A 17,701-nucleotide genomic window follows, 5' to 3' on the forward strand; every position below is an offset into this window, starting at 1 on the left:
AGGAGGGGGAAGGACAGTGAGGGAAGGGGAAAGACAGTGAAGGAGGGTGAAGGACAGTGAGGGAGGGGGGAGGACAGTGAGGGAGGGGGGAGGAGAGGGAGGGAAAGTGTGAGAGGAAATGAATGAAGGGCCAGGAGGAAGGGAGACAGCTGTCCTTGATCGGTCAGGAGCTGTCAGAGCAAACGGAATGTCCAGTCGAATCCCAATAGAGCCCAGGGGAATGTTGTCTCACCTGGATGTACAGGCTGGTCTGTGGGCCAAATAGACAGGAGGTTACTGCATGTTGTGGGTCCCAGTTCTACCTGAGAACAGGTGACATTGTCCTGGAGAAAGCCCCTTCACAGTAAATCCCCTTCCAAATGGAAATTGGAAGCAGGACTATTATTGGCCTTGGAAGGGTATTTCTGGAACTGTGTAACCTTCACACAGCTTTATATGCCCAGAGTTATTAAGATAATACTTCAGACTAGACGCACTTCTAAGCTGCTGCTTGAGTCATAGAACATTCAGCAACATTTTACAAATAGGTCAGATGATTATTAAAGGTGCAATAATTTTTTTAATATTCATTCACAGTCTTTGGGTGTTACTGGTTTAGATGGATGTCAGTGACTAGGTCAGCGTTTGTTACCCATCCCTAGTTGCCCAGAGGGCAGTTTAAGAGTCCACCCCATTGCTGTGGGTCTGGAGTCACAGGTAGGCCAGACCAGCTAAGGAAATTGAAACCCTTGGAATAAAAGTGGATTTAGAAAATGCTAATTTATTAAGAATCCAGGTACTTTACAATATGTGGTAATCCTGCTACACAGAATCCAACATAAACAAATCAAACTCTTCACAAAAAAAAATCAGCATTTAAAAAGAAATTCTGAAAGATGTGGATGAGAGTGCAGTTTTGGAGTTGAGTTTCCTGTGTTTTCCCAGCGAGCGGATTAATTACTTTGAATGTTTTTTGGCCTTGCTGTGTCCTCTTGCTTATCAATAACAATGGAGTATTTTATGTATATTGCATAGGCTATGCTTTCAGTCAGTGATTGCTTTGAAGTCTGTTTGATAACCTCATGCTCCACCGAATGCAGGATCTGGTTAAACAAATCCGAGACAGTTTGATTTATCAAACGAGGCAGGTACTCATTTCTTGATACCAGGTTTATTCACAGAGTGCAACACTACAGATCTCTGCTTCTGACTTACCAACACCCGAGCGCCTGCACCACAGGAATGGGCTATAAAAGTGGAGAGACTTTGCCAAAACTATGCAAGCACTAATCAGACTGCAACTGGAATAGTGCGAACAGTTTGGGGCCCCTTATTAAGTCCTTCTAGCCCTTTCTATCTCAATGGTTTCCCTTCGCTTGTTCCTCTCAGCAATGCTGACTGACCTACTTTGTATCTCCTGCATTTTCAGTCATCCTTCCCTATTTTGAGCATCTGCAGCACTTTGGTCCACTCATAGGAACAAGATGAAGGTTTCCTTTTTAATGATGATGCAATGCCACAATATTCAGAGAAGCTTTTTGCTCCTAATCTGATCATTTAACACAGGTCGACAGAAGATTGGCAGGTCTCTTAATGTTGGAAACTGTGCAACATGAGCTACAATTGTGCTGCACTGGAATTTGATCTGGGAGGGAGATTACATTCATTACTCCCTATCTATTACCGCCTTGTATCTTGAGATTGTTCTACAACAGTAAACGTAGTTGTCCAATAATTCAGAAAATAATGGCGAGATCATTTTGTCAGTAATATGGGAACAGTTACTTAGCTCTGCCATTGATCTATGGATAAATCACGCAGGAAGATAATCAATCAATAATGAAAGATTAAAACTCATGAAATCCCCCCCAAGCCTTAGTAAGGTAACCAACACACATGAAGGAGGCAATAAAATAGTCATGTTTCCTTCAACTTCATAACAACTAATTCTACCTTTGATGCAACATTTCATAAAACCATTTGTTAATTTTTTTTTGCTTCATGTTGGTGATAAAAAACAACAAAACAAAGACAGTAGTGGCAGGAGGAGGCCATTCGGCCCTTTGAGTCTGCTCCGCCATTCAATATGATAATGGCTGATCAGCCAACTCAATCCCCTGTTCCTGCTTTCTCCCCGTACCCTTTGATCCCTTTGCCTCCAACATCTTTATCTAACTGTGATCTTATACAATCTAGAAGGACAAGGGCAGCAGATACATGGAAACACCACATCCCTGAAGGTTCCCCTCCAAGCCACTCACCATCCTGACTTGGAAATATATCGCCATTCCTTCAGTGTCACTGGGTCAAAATCCTGGAATTTCCTTCCTAAGGGCATTGTGGGTCTGCCTACAGCACATGGACTGCAGCGGTTCAAGAAGGCAGCTCACCCCCACCTTCTCAAGGGGCAACTCGGGACAGGCAATAAATTACTGACCTCAAACCTGTGATGGCCATATCCCACAAATGAATGGAAAGAAATTGTAGCAGCAAGCTATTATTAAGCTGAGCTGCTGGCCAGTGTTTTGGCAGGCTGCCCTTGTTTCTAGCCCCAAGCAAAATAATTACATCCAAACAAATCAAAATAGCTTCACAGTGGATTGTTTTGTTGATAATTACAACAATAGCTTTTGAGGTCACATATTTCCAATGCATTAATTGGTGCTGGTCAGTTTCTGAGCATGCAAACATACAAATCAGGAGCATAAATAGACCATTCAGCCCCTCCAGCCTGCTCTGTCGGTTGATAGCATTACGGCTAAATTGATTATGGCCTCAACTCCACCCTACTCCCTCTAGCTGCTGGCTCTCTTATCAGCCAAGAATCTCTCTCTATTTCTGCTGCACAAGTATTCAATGACAGTGCCATCGCTGAGTTTGAATGACTCAAAACTACCCTGAGAGAATATATTCTCATCCACTCCCTCTTACATGGAGACGTCTTATTTTCAAACTGTGCCCTCTAGCTCTGATCTTTTCCAAAAGGGGGAAACAACCTCTCAGTATTCACTCTGCCATTTCCTCACCATATCTCGTAGGTCTCAAGATAATCACCTCTCGCTCTTTTAAAGAGGAGATATAGGCCTGCCTCTGCCTCCGCTGCATCTACTCCCAGGAGGACCAGTTCCACCACAGAACACTCCAGATCGCCTCCTTCTTTAAAGACAGCAATTTCCCCTCCCACGTGGTTGATGATGCCCTCCAGCGCATCTCACCCACGTCCCGCACCTCCGCCCTCAAATCCACCCCTCCAGCCACAACAAGGACAGAACCCCCCTGGTCCTCACCTTCCACCCCACCAAACTCGGTATTCATGGCATCATCCTCTGCAAATTCCGCCACCTCCAAATGGACCCCACCATCAGAGATATATTTCCCTCTCCACCCCTATCCACTTCCTGTGACTCCCTTGTTAGGTTCATGCTCCCCAACAACCTACCCTTACCTCCCGGCACCTTCCCCTGCCACCGCAGGAATTGCAAAACCTGCTCCCACACCTTCCCCTTCACATCCGTCCAAGGCCCCAAAGGAGCCTTCCACATCCATTAAAGTTTCTCCTGCACTTCCACACATGTCATTTACTGTATCCGTGGCTCCCGATGCGATCTCCTCTGCATTGGGGAGACTGGACACCTACTCACAGAGCGCTTTAGGGAACATCTCCAGGACATCCACACCAACCAACCCCATGGCCCGAGGCCGAACACTTCAACTCCCCCTCCCACTCCGCCAAGGACATGCAAGTCCTGAGCCTGCTCCATTGCCACTTCCTTACCACCCAATGCCTGGAGGAAGAATGCGTCATCTTCTGCCTTGAGACCCTCCAACCCTTTCCTTATTTCCCCTCCCCCCACCTTATCCCAGTTCCAAGCTTCCAGCTCAGCACTGCCCTCATGACCTGTCCCACTAGTCCATCTTCCTTGCCACCTATCTGCACCACCGACGTATCACTTTTGCCCCCACCTCCATCCACCTATCTACATTCTCCCAGCCCCACCCCCTCCCATTTATCTCTCCACCTCTGAAGCTCCCAGCCTCATTCCTGATGAAGGGTTTTTGACCAAAACGTCAATTTTCCTGCTCCTCAGATACTGCCTGACCTGCTGTGCTTTTCCAGCACCACTCTAATCTTGACTCTAATCTCCAGCATCTGCAGTCCTCACTTTCGCCTCAGTGCAGGCCCAACCTGTCCAGTCTTTCCTTATAAGTAGCACCCAATCCCAAGCACCATTTAATTGAATTCTCTTTGAACTACCTCCAACAAATTGAGGGCAGATCAAGCTAAATTATTTCCACTTACTGGGGATTCTAGAACTGGGAACATAGTCTGAGAATTAGGGCCAGACTGTTCAGGATAGATGTTAGGAAGCACTTCTACATACAAAGGGTGGTAGAGATTTGAAACTCTCTGGCAGGTCAGGCAGGAGATTGTTGTACATATTGGAACTAACAACAGAGGAAGAGAAGGTTCTGAAGAGAGAATATAAGAAGTTAGGCAAGAATTTGAAAAGGAGGCCCTTGAGGGTGGTAATATCTGGATTAGTCCCGGTGCCATGAGCTAGTGAGGGTAGGAATAGGAGGATAGAGCAGATGAACACGTGGTTGAGAAGCTGGTGCGGGGGAGAAGGATTCACAGTTTTGGATCATTGGAATCTCTTTTGGGTTGGAACTGACCTGTAAATGAAGGACTGATTGCACCCGAATTGGAAGGGGACAAATATACTGGCAATGTGCCATCATTTCCATTCATTTGCAAACCCACACATCCGATTTCTCTGAGTATGATGACCTCTGAATTGTAATGTGAAGCGATTGATTTTGTGGTTCCAGACACTGACAGTTGTGTCTCTCTCGTTTGTCTTTTCTATATTTATACCTTAACCTCACCACCACAACAATGTACTGGGATTCCCAGACTCCTTCGTGACTGTCTGGTATATAAGGTCAATTTGGGAAATCAACAATTATTGTTATATGATTAAAAGCTAAAAAAAAAACCCAAAATGTTCAAAGTTCAAAAGCACTTCATTCTGATCAGATTGATGGAGTGGACATTTAAGATAATGGAGACTGTTGAAGCTATAACCAAAAAGAAAAATGTTACTCTGCATCACTGTCCAGGAAATGAATGTAAACTGGCAGCTGATTGCACAATGTTCAGCACCATTCGCAACTCCTCAGATACTGAAACAGTCCATGACAAAATGCAACAAGACTTGAACAATATCCAGGCTTGGGTTGACAAGTGGCAAGTTGCATTCATGTTACTCAAATGCCAGGTGATGACTATCTCTAACAAGAGAGAGTCTAACCATCAACGGTTGACATGCAATGCATCACCATCACTCTATCCCCCATTATCAATATCCTGGGGGTTACTATTGACCAGAAACTGAACTGCACTCACCATATAAGCACAATGGCTCAAAGAGCAGGTCAGAAGCTGGGAATTCTGCAGCAAGTAACTCACCTCCTATCTCCCCAAAGCCTGTCCATCATCTACAAGGTATAAATCAGGAGTGTGATGGAATACTCCCCACTTGTCTGGATGGCGACAGCTCCAATAACACTCAAGAAGCTCAAAACCATTCAGAACAAAGCAGCCCACTTGATTGACACCAAATTTACAAGCATCCACTCCCTCCACCTCCACCACCAACCTCAGTAGCAACAGGGTGCATTAACAACAAGATGCACTGCAGAAATTCACCAAGGCTCCTCAGACAGCACCTTCCAAACCTAAGACCATTTCCACCTAAAAGGACAAGGACAGTTGAACACCACGACTTACAAATTCCCCCTCAAGCCTGATTTTAAAATATATCACCGTTCCTTCAGTGTCGCTGGGTCAAAACCCTGGAATTCCCTTCCTAAGGGCATTGTGGGTCAAACCACAGTAGGTGGACTGCAGCGATTCAAGAAGGCAGCTCACTCCCACCTTCTCAAGGGTAGCTGGAGATGTGCAATACACACTAGTCTAGCCAGTGTCACCTATTTCGCACAAAACAATAAATTTAGGGAAAAAACACTCCTCTTACCCCTCATGAGTTCTGGAAATCTACTCTTGTTCACCTCTCCTTGCAATGTTTCCAACAGGATCAAAACAATGTATTTATGGAGGTTTTATCCTGGTTAACCAGCCAGGGGGCATCTTAGGAATATTACCAAGATTGATACTGAGCCACATTAGGAGACATTGGTTCAGTTCATTGAAGGCTTCATGAAATAAGTTGAGGGGTAAGAGGAGTGTCCCTTAACGAGGGCAAAGAAGTAGAGAAGTAATACAGAACACAGGGTCAGCCAAGGCAGCTGAAGACTCATGGCAATGGGCAATTGATTTAATATGGTTACTGAAGAGGCTGGAATTGTAAAAATGAAAATATCATGAATGATCGTAGATGGGGGACATGCATCAATGGGCCTACCCTATAAAGGAAAGTCACTGTTGTTGGTTAATGCAGAGGAGTGAGAGATGAATTTGAGATGATATTCTTTCACCAACTTGCTGTAGTATGTGCAGTAATCCAGTTCACATCTGACATTTGAGGGACACAGTTTTATCATTTGCATCAGTGCCGATGAAAAAAACAGCTTTGCATTAACAGATGTGATAGCATAATTGCAGCCTTAATTACGTTTAATGTGTTTTGCATTTAGCTTCAGAGAGAATGTCTCCTCTCAACGATGGATGCTAATTGTTCTGAAAAGTACTGTATTTATGTTTCAATGGAGAGACTGGACAATTAATAAGACAATAAACGTTCCAAATTGGTCAGATGGGAAAATCTGAAGTGTCCTGGCAGATGTCTAACAGTTAATACAACATTGTAATATGAGCCAAATCATGGCTAGGTCCCATGTAATGATTATGGTGCTGTAGTAGTGATAACTCACTGGGCACATGATCCTGAGGTTAAGACTGTGAGGGCATGGTTCAAATCCCACCCCTGACAGATGGTGGAATTTTAAATTCAATTAAATTGGAAACATCACAAAGGAACCACGGTGGCTATTTATTCACCACTGTAAAATCAGAGCTGGTTCACAGTGTCCTCTTGGGAAGGGAGTCTGCCATCCCTGACTTGGACAGGTCTCCATGTGACTCCAGACACATGGCAAACCCCACAGTTCAAGAGAATGTAAGGCCTTGCCTGCAATGTCCATGTCCCAGAAAACAATAAATAAAAGATTTGTGGACTTTGTAACATAGAAACTAGGAGCATTAGTAGGCCATTCAGCCCTTCCAGCCTTTTCCATCATGGCTGACCATCCAACTGAATCCCCTGTTCCCGCTTTCTCTCCATACCCTTTGATCCCTTCAGCTCTAAGAACGATATCTACCTCCTTCTGGAAAACATTCAATGTTTTGACCTCAACTACTTTCCATGGCAGAGAATTCCACAGGCTCCCCACTCTCTGGGGGAAGACATTTCTCCACATCTCAGTCCGAAATGGCCCACTCCGTATCCTTAGACTGTGACCCTGAGTTCTGGACTCTTCAGTCATCAGAAACATCCTTCTTGTGTTTTCGTTGTCTTGTCCTGTTATAAATTTGTAGGTTTTTGAGATGCCCCTCATTCTTCTTAACTCCAGTGAATCCTAACTTATCCAGTCTCTCTTCATACGTCAGTCATAGAGATGTACAGCATGGAAACAGATCCTTGGGTCCAACTCATCCATGCCAACCAGATATCCTAAATTAATCTAGTCCCATTTGCCAGCATTTGGCCGATACCCCTCTAAATCCTTCCTATTCATATACCCATCCAGATGCCTTTTAAGTATTGCAATTGTACCAGCCTCCACCACTTCCTCTGGCAGCTCATTCCATACATGCACCACCATCTGCGTGAAAACGTTGCCCCTTAGGTCTCTTTTATATCTTTCCCCTTTCATCCTAAACCTATGCCCTCTAGTTCTGGACTTCCAAGTCCTGCTGTCCCAGGGGAACAGCCTGGTAAACCTTCATTGTGCTCCCTCAATAACCAGAACATCAGGAGACCAAAACTGCACACAATACTCCAGGCGTGGTCTCACTGAGGCCCTGTACACTTGCAAACTCTCAAAGATCCCTCTATCCCTACTCTCTGCCTTCTGCCAGTCAGCCAATCCTCTAACCATGCTAGTAGCCTATCCCTATCACTATGAGCTCTTAACTTATTTAGCAGTCTTCTATGTATCACTTTGCCAAAGGCCTTCTGGAAATCCAAATAAATCACACCCGGGGCGGCATGGTGGCACAGTGGTTAGCACTGTTGCCTCACAGGGCCAGAGACCTGGGTTCAATTCCCGCCTCAGGCGACTGACTGTGTGGAGTTTGCACGTTCTCCCTGTGTCTGCGTGGGTTTCCTCCGGGTGCTCCGGTTTCCTCCCACAGTCCAAAGATGTGCAGGTCAAGTGAATTGGCCATGCTAAATTGCCTGTAGTGTTAGGTAAGGGGTAAATGTATGGGTGGGTTGCGCTTCAGCGGGTCGGTGTGGACTTGTTGGGCCGAAGGGCCTGTTTCCACACTGTAACCTAATCTAATCACACCCACCGGCTCTCCTTTATCTAACTTGCTTGTTCCAACCTCAAAGAATTCAAACAGAGTTGTCAGGCATGTCCTCCCCTTGACTCAGCCCTATTTTATCATGGCAGGGAGAGGAAACAAGTCCCAAGGTGTAGGGGAGGGGAGCACATCCTGGGGAGTAGGGGGAGGGGGAGCCGGGGTAAGTAGCTCAAACTGGAAGTATCAGACCCAGATGTAGATAAGCTGCCGTCGGTATCATGAGATGTCCACTGATTGGTGAAGATTACTGAAAACAATTGGTATTCTCTTCCGGGTGCGATCAGATAAGGGTATGACTTGAATCTAAGTAGCTCACTGACTTTTCCTTTCACTCCCATTAGCTGATCAATGGTGTGGTGCTGCTGATTTTGTTGTCTGCCCTCAGTGACCCAGAACGGTACTACCTGACCCATGCTGAACTCGGCACTGACTTTGACCTCACCGATGATGCCAGTAAGTCCATAGCTTTTGTAAATGTTGCTGCACCCCTCCACATTCATCCTCTGCAACCCTACGGTCTTTCCCATGTCATGGTGTCTCACTTTGTTTTGCGTGACTGCGAAACTGGAATGTCCTGCTGGAGTGGTTGCTCGCTGTGCTCGGAAACCTCCCTCTACTCACTAAGGTGTCACAGAGCTTTGCTCTACATTCAGCTCTGCCTTTTCACCCGGGGGTGGCCTGAAAAGCACAGACTCTACCCGTCATGTGTTATCCCTGTGAAGATCTCAAATATTGGCTGCCAAGTGGGTCCAAACATCACAAAACCAAAATGTTGCAGATGTTGGAAATTGGAATCCAAATACCTGTGGAGAGAGAAAAAACAGAATTAACATTTTGAGCCTGATATAACTCTTCTTCAGAACTGAGTGCTGATAGCCTTGTTATGTAGATTAATGATTTGGATGATTTGGAGATGCCGGTGTTGGACTGGGGTGTACAAAGTTAAAAATCACACAACACCAGGTTATAGTCCAACAGGTTTAATTGGAAGCACTAGCTTCCAATGTATGTGGTTGTAGAAGGTCACATTTTTTATTCATTTCTGGGATGATGGCATCACTGGCCAGGCCAGTATTTATTGCCCAGAGAGCAGTTAAGCGTCAACCACATTGCTGTTGGTCTGGAGTCACCTGTAGGCCATACCAGATAAGGATGGCAGTTTCCTTCCCCAAAGGGCATTAGTGAATCAGGTATGTTTTTCCCAACAATCCACAATGAATTTATGGTCATCAATAGACTCTTAATTTCAGATATTTATTGAATTCAAATTCTACCATCGGCTCTGGCAGGATTCAAACCCACACCCCCAGAACATTAGCTGGGTCATTGGGTTAACAGTCCAGCAATAATACCACTAAGCCATTGCCTCCCTTTGATGACGTGAAAGTTGGCGGTGTTGTTGATAGTGAGGAGGATGGTTTCAGGCTATTGATATACAAGCAGAAAGCTGGAAGAACACAGCAAGTCAGGCAGCATCAGGAGATGGAGCTATTGATCAGCTGGTAAATTGGGCAGAGTATGGCAAATGGAATTTAATCCTGAGAAGTTCATTTTGGGATGTCTCGTAAGAGAAGGATGTACACAATAACGGTAGGTCCGAGGGAGTACTGAGGAACAAAGGGACCTTAGTGTACAAGACCATAGTTCCCTGAAGGAGTCAGTACAGGTAGACAGGTGGGGAAGAGAGTATATAGGATGCTTGTCTTCATTACCCAGGGCATGGAATATAGGAGCAAGGAAGTCTTGTTACAACTTTATAAAACGTTAGTTAGGCCACAGCTAGAATACCCTGTGCAGTTCTGGTCACCACACTATCACAGAAGGATGTGATTGCTCTGGAGAGAGTGCAAAGGAAATTCACTGGATATTGTTGGGGATGGAAAGTCTCAGTTATGAGGAGAGGCTGGATAGGCTGGGATTTGTTTACCCTGGAGCACAGGAGGCTGAGGGTGGATCTGATTCAGGCGTACAAAATTATGAGAGGCGCAGACAGGGTCAATCATGAGAATCTTTTTCCCATGGCAGGCATGTCTATTATCAGACAGTATACGCTTACGGTGAGGAGTAAGCGGTTTAGAGGGGATCTGGGGTGAACTATTCTCCCCCAGAGGGTAGTAGGAATATGGTAGGTGCTGCCTGAGAGTGTGGTGGGCGGGCAGGTACTCTCACAACATTTAAGAAACATCTGGATGAATACTTAAAATGCCAGGGCACAGTAGGCTGCAGACAAAGTACAGCTAAATGGGATTAGTATAGTTTGGTGTTTGTTAGTCACTATAGGCATGGTGGACAGACGGAGCTGTTTCTATGCTGTATGACTCTTTGTCTACAGCTCTCTGACTGTTTAATTATCCAGCAGTCTCTCAGTAAGCTTCCTACATCTGCTGCATGTATATTAAAACATTCTGTTGATAACTTGACTTCTAGCCATCAGTCTTGTATTTCCATTGCAAATCACTCCGTAGTAATTTAAAATGGGATCTTCCCTGCACAGACTTGTTCATGTTCTTTTGTAATTGGTCCACTGGATTCCTCAGAATCGCCTAAAATACCTTCTGAGGGCTTATTTCACGAGCATTTTTTTTTCAGTCACTGAACTCTCTCAGGTACGAGTTGTGGTGACAGAATGCAGGTACGCCTACAAAATAGATACAAACGCCTGAACAAGGATCGAGCATAGGCCACACAGCCCTTTGAACCAATCCACCATTCAGTCAGTGATCTGATTATGGGTGGCTGTGCTGGGTCTGGGTGGGGATCAGTGGGTCGGTGCAGACTTGATGGGCTAAATGGCCAACTCCTGCTTCTGTGTCTATGTCCTCATGGTTCTATGGCTCATGCAAGAACACTCATGAAAGGAGAGGAATGCAATCAACTGACTTGACATGTTTAAGGAAAATTAATTTCTCTGACCTGTTCTCCCATTTTTCTACGACAACTTGCTTGGATGTGGTGTCTAGAAATAATGTGTGTTTTCTTCTGTGTCTACGTCCTATTTTCTGTTTCAGATATCTGCATCGCTACTGCCGTTTCTCTCCTTATGATAACGATCTGTGGAATGGCCACTTATGGCGCATATAAGGTACTGTAAGTGAATGGCTAAAATCAGGATCCAACAGCCAAATTTGGTGGCTTTTATTTTGGTGATGCTATTGTAACCAATATGGATGTACAGTCAGTTCTGATTTCATACTATAGTTCAGTTCTTGTGCGATCTTGTGTTTTACAAAAATCATGTAACAGCCGTGCCATTTAAACTAGTGGGGCCAGAATCGCGTTATAGCCAATACAGTAAGGAAAGATCGTGTTCTACAAATAACGGTCTAAATACTTCAATCGGGTCAAAGCCAATTCGCGTTAAAGAAACAGGTGCTATAGCAGCACAGACTAAATTCGATATGATATTCCATCTGGGCCAATTGAATGCAGTTTTAGCAAGTCTATGCATTTTGAAATGAAAACCTATTTCACACTTCTCTTAAAACAAAATTGTTGATGGTTTGTGGGTGTCACTGTCTTGTCCATTTATTGCCCATCCCAGAAGGCAGCTAAGATTAAATGACATTTCATGGGTAAATAAGATTTCCTACAGGTCATCAGTTAAGCAGATGGTTTTTGATGACAAATGATAGCCATCAAATTAGGCCAACTGTCCATTCCATTTCACTGACCGCTATATGGATTTGAACCCATGCTCCAAGACCATTGGCTTGAGTTTCTGGATGGCTAGGACAGCGATAATTGCACCACTGCCTTCCCATATGGAGTCGTGCTTCTCCAGAACGGCATCTTCAGCAAATGAAAGGACTGGCCACTTCCACAATAGACCAGACAGTCCTGGTATCTCAGAGACCCCACTGCTGTTGGGTAGTTACCCAAAGCCTAGTGTCATCTGGAGTGGTTTAGTAGAGCCTGTGTCGGTTTGAGGCCGTGTGAATAAACAGTGGTGTTAACAACGATGGGGTGGATGTTATCTCCCGCCAATCCCCCCCTTAATAAATCCATAGCTGTTACTCCTTAGCATGGTGGTGTTAATGACCTGGGGTGGCATGTGAGTGAGGCCATTTAATAAGGGCTAGGATTGCGTTGGAGAAGACAGTTGTCTAACAGCTTGTCTGTTGCAATTACCCTCCTGATGTGAGTGAGGTGGCATAATAAAAAGATCTTCACTCTTTCCAGATTTGCTTCTTCATTCTTTTTTCAGTGACACCATTCCCATTTGAAGGAGACAGCTTGTTACCCATTTGGCATAGCTGAGGGAGTGGCAGCATAGTGATCATCTGACTGTCTAACAATTCAGAGCCTCAGGAAAATGTTCTGGGGACCATGGGTTCAAATCCCACTTGGAGTAATTGGAAATGAATTAGAATTTCCTTTATTGTCCTGTGTACTCAAGTACAGGAGTACAGTAAAAAGTTTACAATATCGCCTGTATGGTGCCATCTTAGATAGAAAATGGCCCTCGACAGAAATAGAAAAATAAAGGAAAAGAGGTTACATTACCTTACTGTGATTCATAGTATAAGGTAGAAAAATAAGAAATAATGTTAAAAAGATAAACATTGCAGTCTTTGTATAAAGGGCACTAGTAGATCAGCACAAGGGGCTTCCATATGTGGTCTGACCAGGCTCACAAACCACTGACAGCCCACCCCGTCCCCAGTCCAACAACCATCCCCACTCCATGTACTCTGATGGTCCCCACTCTGCTCAGGGGCCCTCCAACCATCCCCGCTCTGCTCCGGATCTTTACTCCTGTCCCTGCTCCACATGAGCCTCTAGCCCGCTCTGCATCTCTGGGACACCCGCACCAAACACCTCCACTGCCCTGCAGCTGACCACTTCAACTCCCCCTCCCACTCTGCCAAGGACATGCAAGACCTGGACCTCCTCCATCGTCAAATCCAACCCACCCAACACCTCACCTTCTGCCTTGGGACCCTCCAACCCCCCACCTCCACCCTCCTATTTATCTCTCAGCTCCCCCCCCCACCCCAAATATCTGATAAAGGGCTCTTGTCCGAAATGTCGATTCTCCTGCTCCTCAGATACTGCCTGACCTGCTGTGCTTTTCCAGCACCACACTTATCAACTCCAATTGCTGCTCCAAGGTAAGTTTTTTTCAAAAACACTGAAAGAAACTTAAAATAAAAGAGAGAGGAAGAAGGGGGAAAGGAAAACGCAAAAAGAGGAGGGAATGGATGAGCCGCAGGTTGAGGAGCCGCCATCTTAAATGCAATTTCAATAAAAATTTGGTGACCTAAGGGTGACCCTGTAACCGCTGTCAGTTGTTGTAAAAACTAAGCTTGTTCACTCATGTACTTTAGGAAATTTTCACAGCAATGTAGTTGACTCTTAACTCTCTCTCTGGTCAACTGAGAAAGGGCACTAATTGCTGGCCTAGCCAGTGACACCCACATCCCCTGAATGAGTAAAGGGAAAATGTGTGGCTTGGTGTTAATAGTTGTTGAGCAGTTTCAAGATGGCTTTAAATTCTCTAACCTTTCTGACTTAAGCAAGTGAAGTCCAAGTTCTTGTTTGTGACAACAAAGAATAATACTGTAACATGGGAAAAATCAACTCAGTTCAGTGGTTTCTAATTCTATGAGCTTCCAACAGCTCTGGATTTTTACATTTAACAGTTCTCATGCAGACCCCAGTAATTGCTGACAGTTTCAGGTGAATAATAACTGTAAAATTCACTCTCATCATTGCCACAAAATCTGGAGCAACAGTTTGTTCTCATGGTTAGCCGTGTAGAGCAGCTCATTTTTTAAATTCATTTGTGGGATGGGGGCATCGCTGGCTGGGCCAATATTTATTGCTCATTCCTAGATGCCTTCAAGAAGGTGCCCTCAGAAAGCAAGGAGTGAAGGATAGAACTGGACCCAATCTTTACAGAGGCTTATAAGCATTTCTTTAAAGAGATATAGATCAAAAACATGCCCCTCCCACCAAACAACCCAGTTTTTAAACCTTCTTGAACTGCTGAAGTCTATATACTGTAGACAGAACCGCAATGCCCTTAGGGATGGAATTCCAGGATTTTGACCCAGTGACATTGAAAGAAATGCGATATATTTCCAAGTCAGGATGGTGAGTGGCTTGGAGGGAACTTGCAGGGGGTGGTGTTCCCATGTAACTGCTGCCCTTGTCCTTCCAGGGGGAAAATGAGTTTGGAAGGTGCTGTCCAAGAAACTTTAGTGAATTTCTGCAGTGCGTCTACTGAATGTCGGTAGTGAAGGGTGCGGATGTGGTGCCAATTGTATTAATGGCACTGTTAATGGCTAGGATTCATGATTCCTGTTTTGTGCATTTTGAGTTTTAATGTTTATGATGTGGTGACTGACTAAAAGTGCTTCAATCTGAATTTGTGAATTGCTTTGGAATGCATTTTCTCCATATTTTGTCAATGAGATGGCAAGAAAACAAAGTTACATTTTCTGCTACTTAAAAGTGACAGATAGATTCAATGTTTTGGGTGTAATAGTATATCTGTCTATTCCAGATCCTCATCTATTCTTAGGAAGAGTCATTAGTTAACTCTGCAGCAATTTCTGTTTGCATTCCAAATCTCCATTGACTTACTATTCACTCCCAGCCAATTCTATTATGTTTGGTGTACTTCATGCATTATTAAATCAACATCAGACAAATCTTAAAGCAAAATCCAAAATACTGTGTATTATGGAAATAGAATCAGAAAATGCAAGAAGACTCTTTCACCGCTGTTATACACCAGAAAGTTAGGGGCGGTAAAGGATAGAACTGGATCCAATCTTTACACAGGCTGATAAGCATTTCTTTCAAGAGATATACATTACAAACATGTCCCTTCCACCCTAACAGCCCAGTTTTTATAAATAAAAACAGAAAATACAAAAAACACTCAGCTGGTCATGCAACGTCTGTGAAGAGAGAAGGAGCATTAACATTTCAGTTTGATGACCTTTCATCCATACTGAGTCTATCACTATGTCACATGACCATTTTGTTCTTGTCCCATCCAACCCCTTGCCTGAAACCTGCTGGATCTCTAACTGTTGCAAGCTTTGATGAAAGGTCATTGACTTGAAATGTTAATCCACTCTCTCTCTGCATGCACAGATGCTGCTTAGCCAGCTGAAGTTCTTTTCACAATCCTGAAATATTATTTGTTGAGTAGACGAACTGTTGATCCCACCATTCATCTCCGTCCCACTGCCACATTCCCCACTCTTATCAGCCCACACTCTCAAAAAGTTACAATGCAAAGACAAGGGAAACACAAGGAAAAATATCTAACGAAATAATGAGCTTCCCTTTCTTGCATTTGGAGGAGATGGTGACATATACTCGATATTATACATACTTGAGTAATAGTTTAGATTAGATTCCCTACAGTGTGGAAACAGGCCCTTCAGCCCAACCCGACCCTCCGAAGAGTAACCCACCCAGACCCATTCCCCGACCCACCTCGCACTATGGGCAATTTAGCATGGCCAATTCACCTGACCTGCACATCTTTGGACTGGTGGGAGGAAACTGGACCACCCGGAGGAAACCTACGCAGATACGGGGAGAATGTGCAAACTCCACACAGACAGTCACCCGAGACTGGCATTGAACCTGGGACCCTGGTGCTGTGAGACAGCAGTGCTAACCACCGAGCCTCTGTGCCGCCCCTAGTCGAATGTTTTGATTCGTAACCAGCTAGTGCTGAGCAAGCCACTCAGTTTCGGGGCATTTACAGCAGAGGGGAAAGTGAGGACTGCAGATCAGAGTTGAGAGTGTGATGCTGGAAAAGCACAGCAGGTCAGGCAGCATCCGAGGAGCAGGAGAATTTCTAAGGTTTAATTTATGGGGTCGACTATTACATGGACACTACTTTTGAGGGGCTGAAATTCATGCCCGTCAAAAGTATCATTATCAGGAGCCCAACTGATCTCTAAACGAATTAACGAAAAAAATTGAATTATGGTAATTCTGAAAACCCAGAGCGGAATATAACAGCCAGCGGACTGGAAGACTAGGCACAGGGCGGAACAACCGGCAGACTGGAAAACTGGAGCGGGAACGTGATGGCCAGCACACGGACTCATAAACATTGATCTGTTATCTATGAATAACTAGGGTCGACTTTTACACGAGATGTATGGAAAATTCCAGATTATTTGGCCAAACATAGGGGGTCGACATTGACATGAGATTGGCTATTACTTGAGTATATGTGGTACTGAGCATGTCACTAGAATAGACCTTCAGAGGCCCAGAGTGATGTCCTGGCAAATAGGCTTCAACTTCCAACAGGGCAGCTGATAAAGTTTAACTTCAGTTTATTCAAAAACATCATCTCAATTATGAAGCTCTCATCAGCTGTTGTAAAAATTCATTTTGTTAATTAATGTCTGTTAACCATTATTACCTGGTCTGGTTATTTATATAACTCCAGTAACGTGGCTGACCCTTAACTGTTAATTTTTGATTCGTAACCAGCTAGTGCTGAGCAAGCCACTCAGTTTCGGGGCATTTACAGCAGAGGGGAAAGTGAGGACTGCAGATGCTGCAGATCAGAGTTGAGAGTGTGATGCTGGAAAAGCACAGCAGGTCAGGCAGCATCCGAGGAGCAGGAGAATCGACGTTTCTCGCATAAGCCCCTCATCAGGAATGAAACGTCGATTCTCCTGCTCCTTGGATGCTGCCTGACCTGCTGTGCTTTTTCAGCAACCTACTCTCATTTACAGATGAGTTAAAGAAACACTAATCCTTCGCCAGTGACACCCATGTTGATCAGGGGTACATTCTTGAAGGGGCAACTGTAGTGCCTGGTCAATCCTATCAGGATACTGATATAAAGGTGTCATATTCTAGTGTAAATACAGTGTCTGTGTCACTCTCTCAGTTTTGCAAAACTTAACATTTTTTTTGTTTCTTCATTGTCTTCCAGCAACTCAGTGCATGGATCGTCCCATTCTTCTGTTACCAGATCTTTGACTTTGCCCTCAATACTCTTGTAGCCATCAGTGTGGTCATCTATCCAAACTCTATTCAAGACTACCTGCGACAACTGGTATGAAATATACAATGTTGTGAAATCATATAATAATGCAAGACCAGATTATAATGTACCTCCACCCACATTATCTACTGCATCCGCTGCAGCCGGTGTCAGACCTCACTTTTCCTCCCAGATTA

The 17,701-nt window shown here is 44.5% G+C and overlaps 1 protein-coding gene across 1 annotated transcript in view; it reads left to right on the forward strand.

Moving 5' to 3' along the window:
* laptm4b (lysosomal protein transmembrane 4 beta) overlaps window positions 1-17,701 on the forward strand; it is a 50,222-nt gene that overhangs the window by 1,134 nt on the left and 31,387 nt on the right. Inside the window, exons 2-4 of the mRNA XM_043687647.1 lie at window positions 8,869-8,980; window positions 11,536-11,609; window positions 17,454-17,576. Of these exons, the coding sequence (XP_043543582.1) occupies window positions 8,869-8,980; window positions 11,536-11,609; window positions 17,454-17,576 (309 nt within the window). The remainder of the gene's footprint in view (window positions 1-8,868; window positions 8,981-11,535; window positions 11,610-17,453; window positions 17,577-17,701) is intronic.

This window comes from Chiloscyllium plagiosum, chromosome 4 (assembly GCF_004010195.1).
Source record: "Chiloscyllium plagiosum isolate BGI_BamShark_2017 chromosome 4, ASM401019v2, whole genome shotgun sequence".
NCBI classification, from domain to species: domain Eukaryota; kingdom Metazoa; phylum Chordata; class Chondrichthyes; order Orectolobiformes; family Hemiscylliidae; genus Chiloscyllium; species Chiloscyllium plagiosum.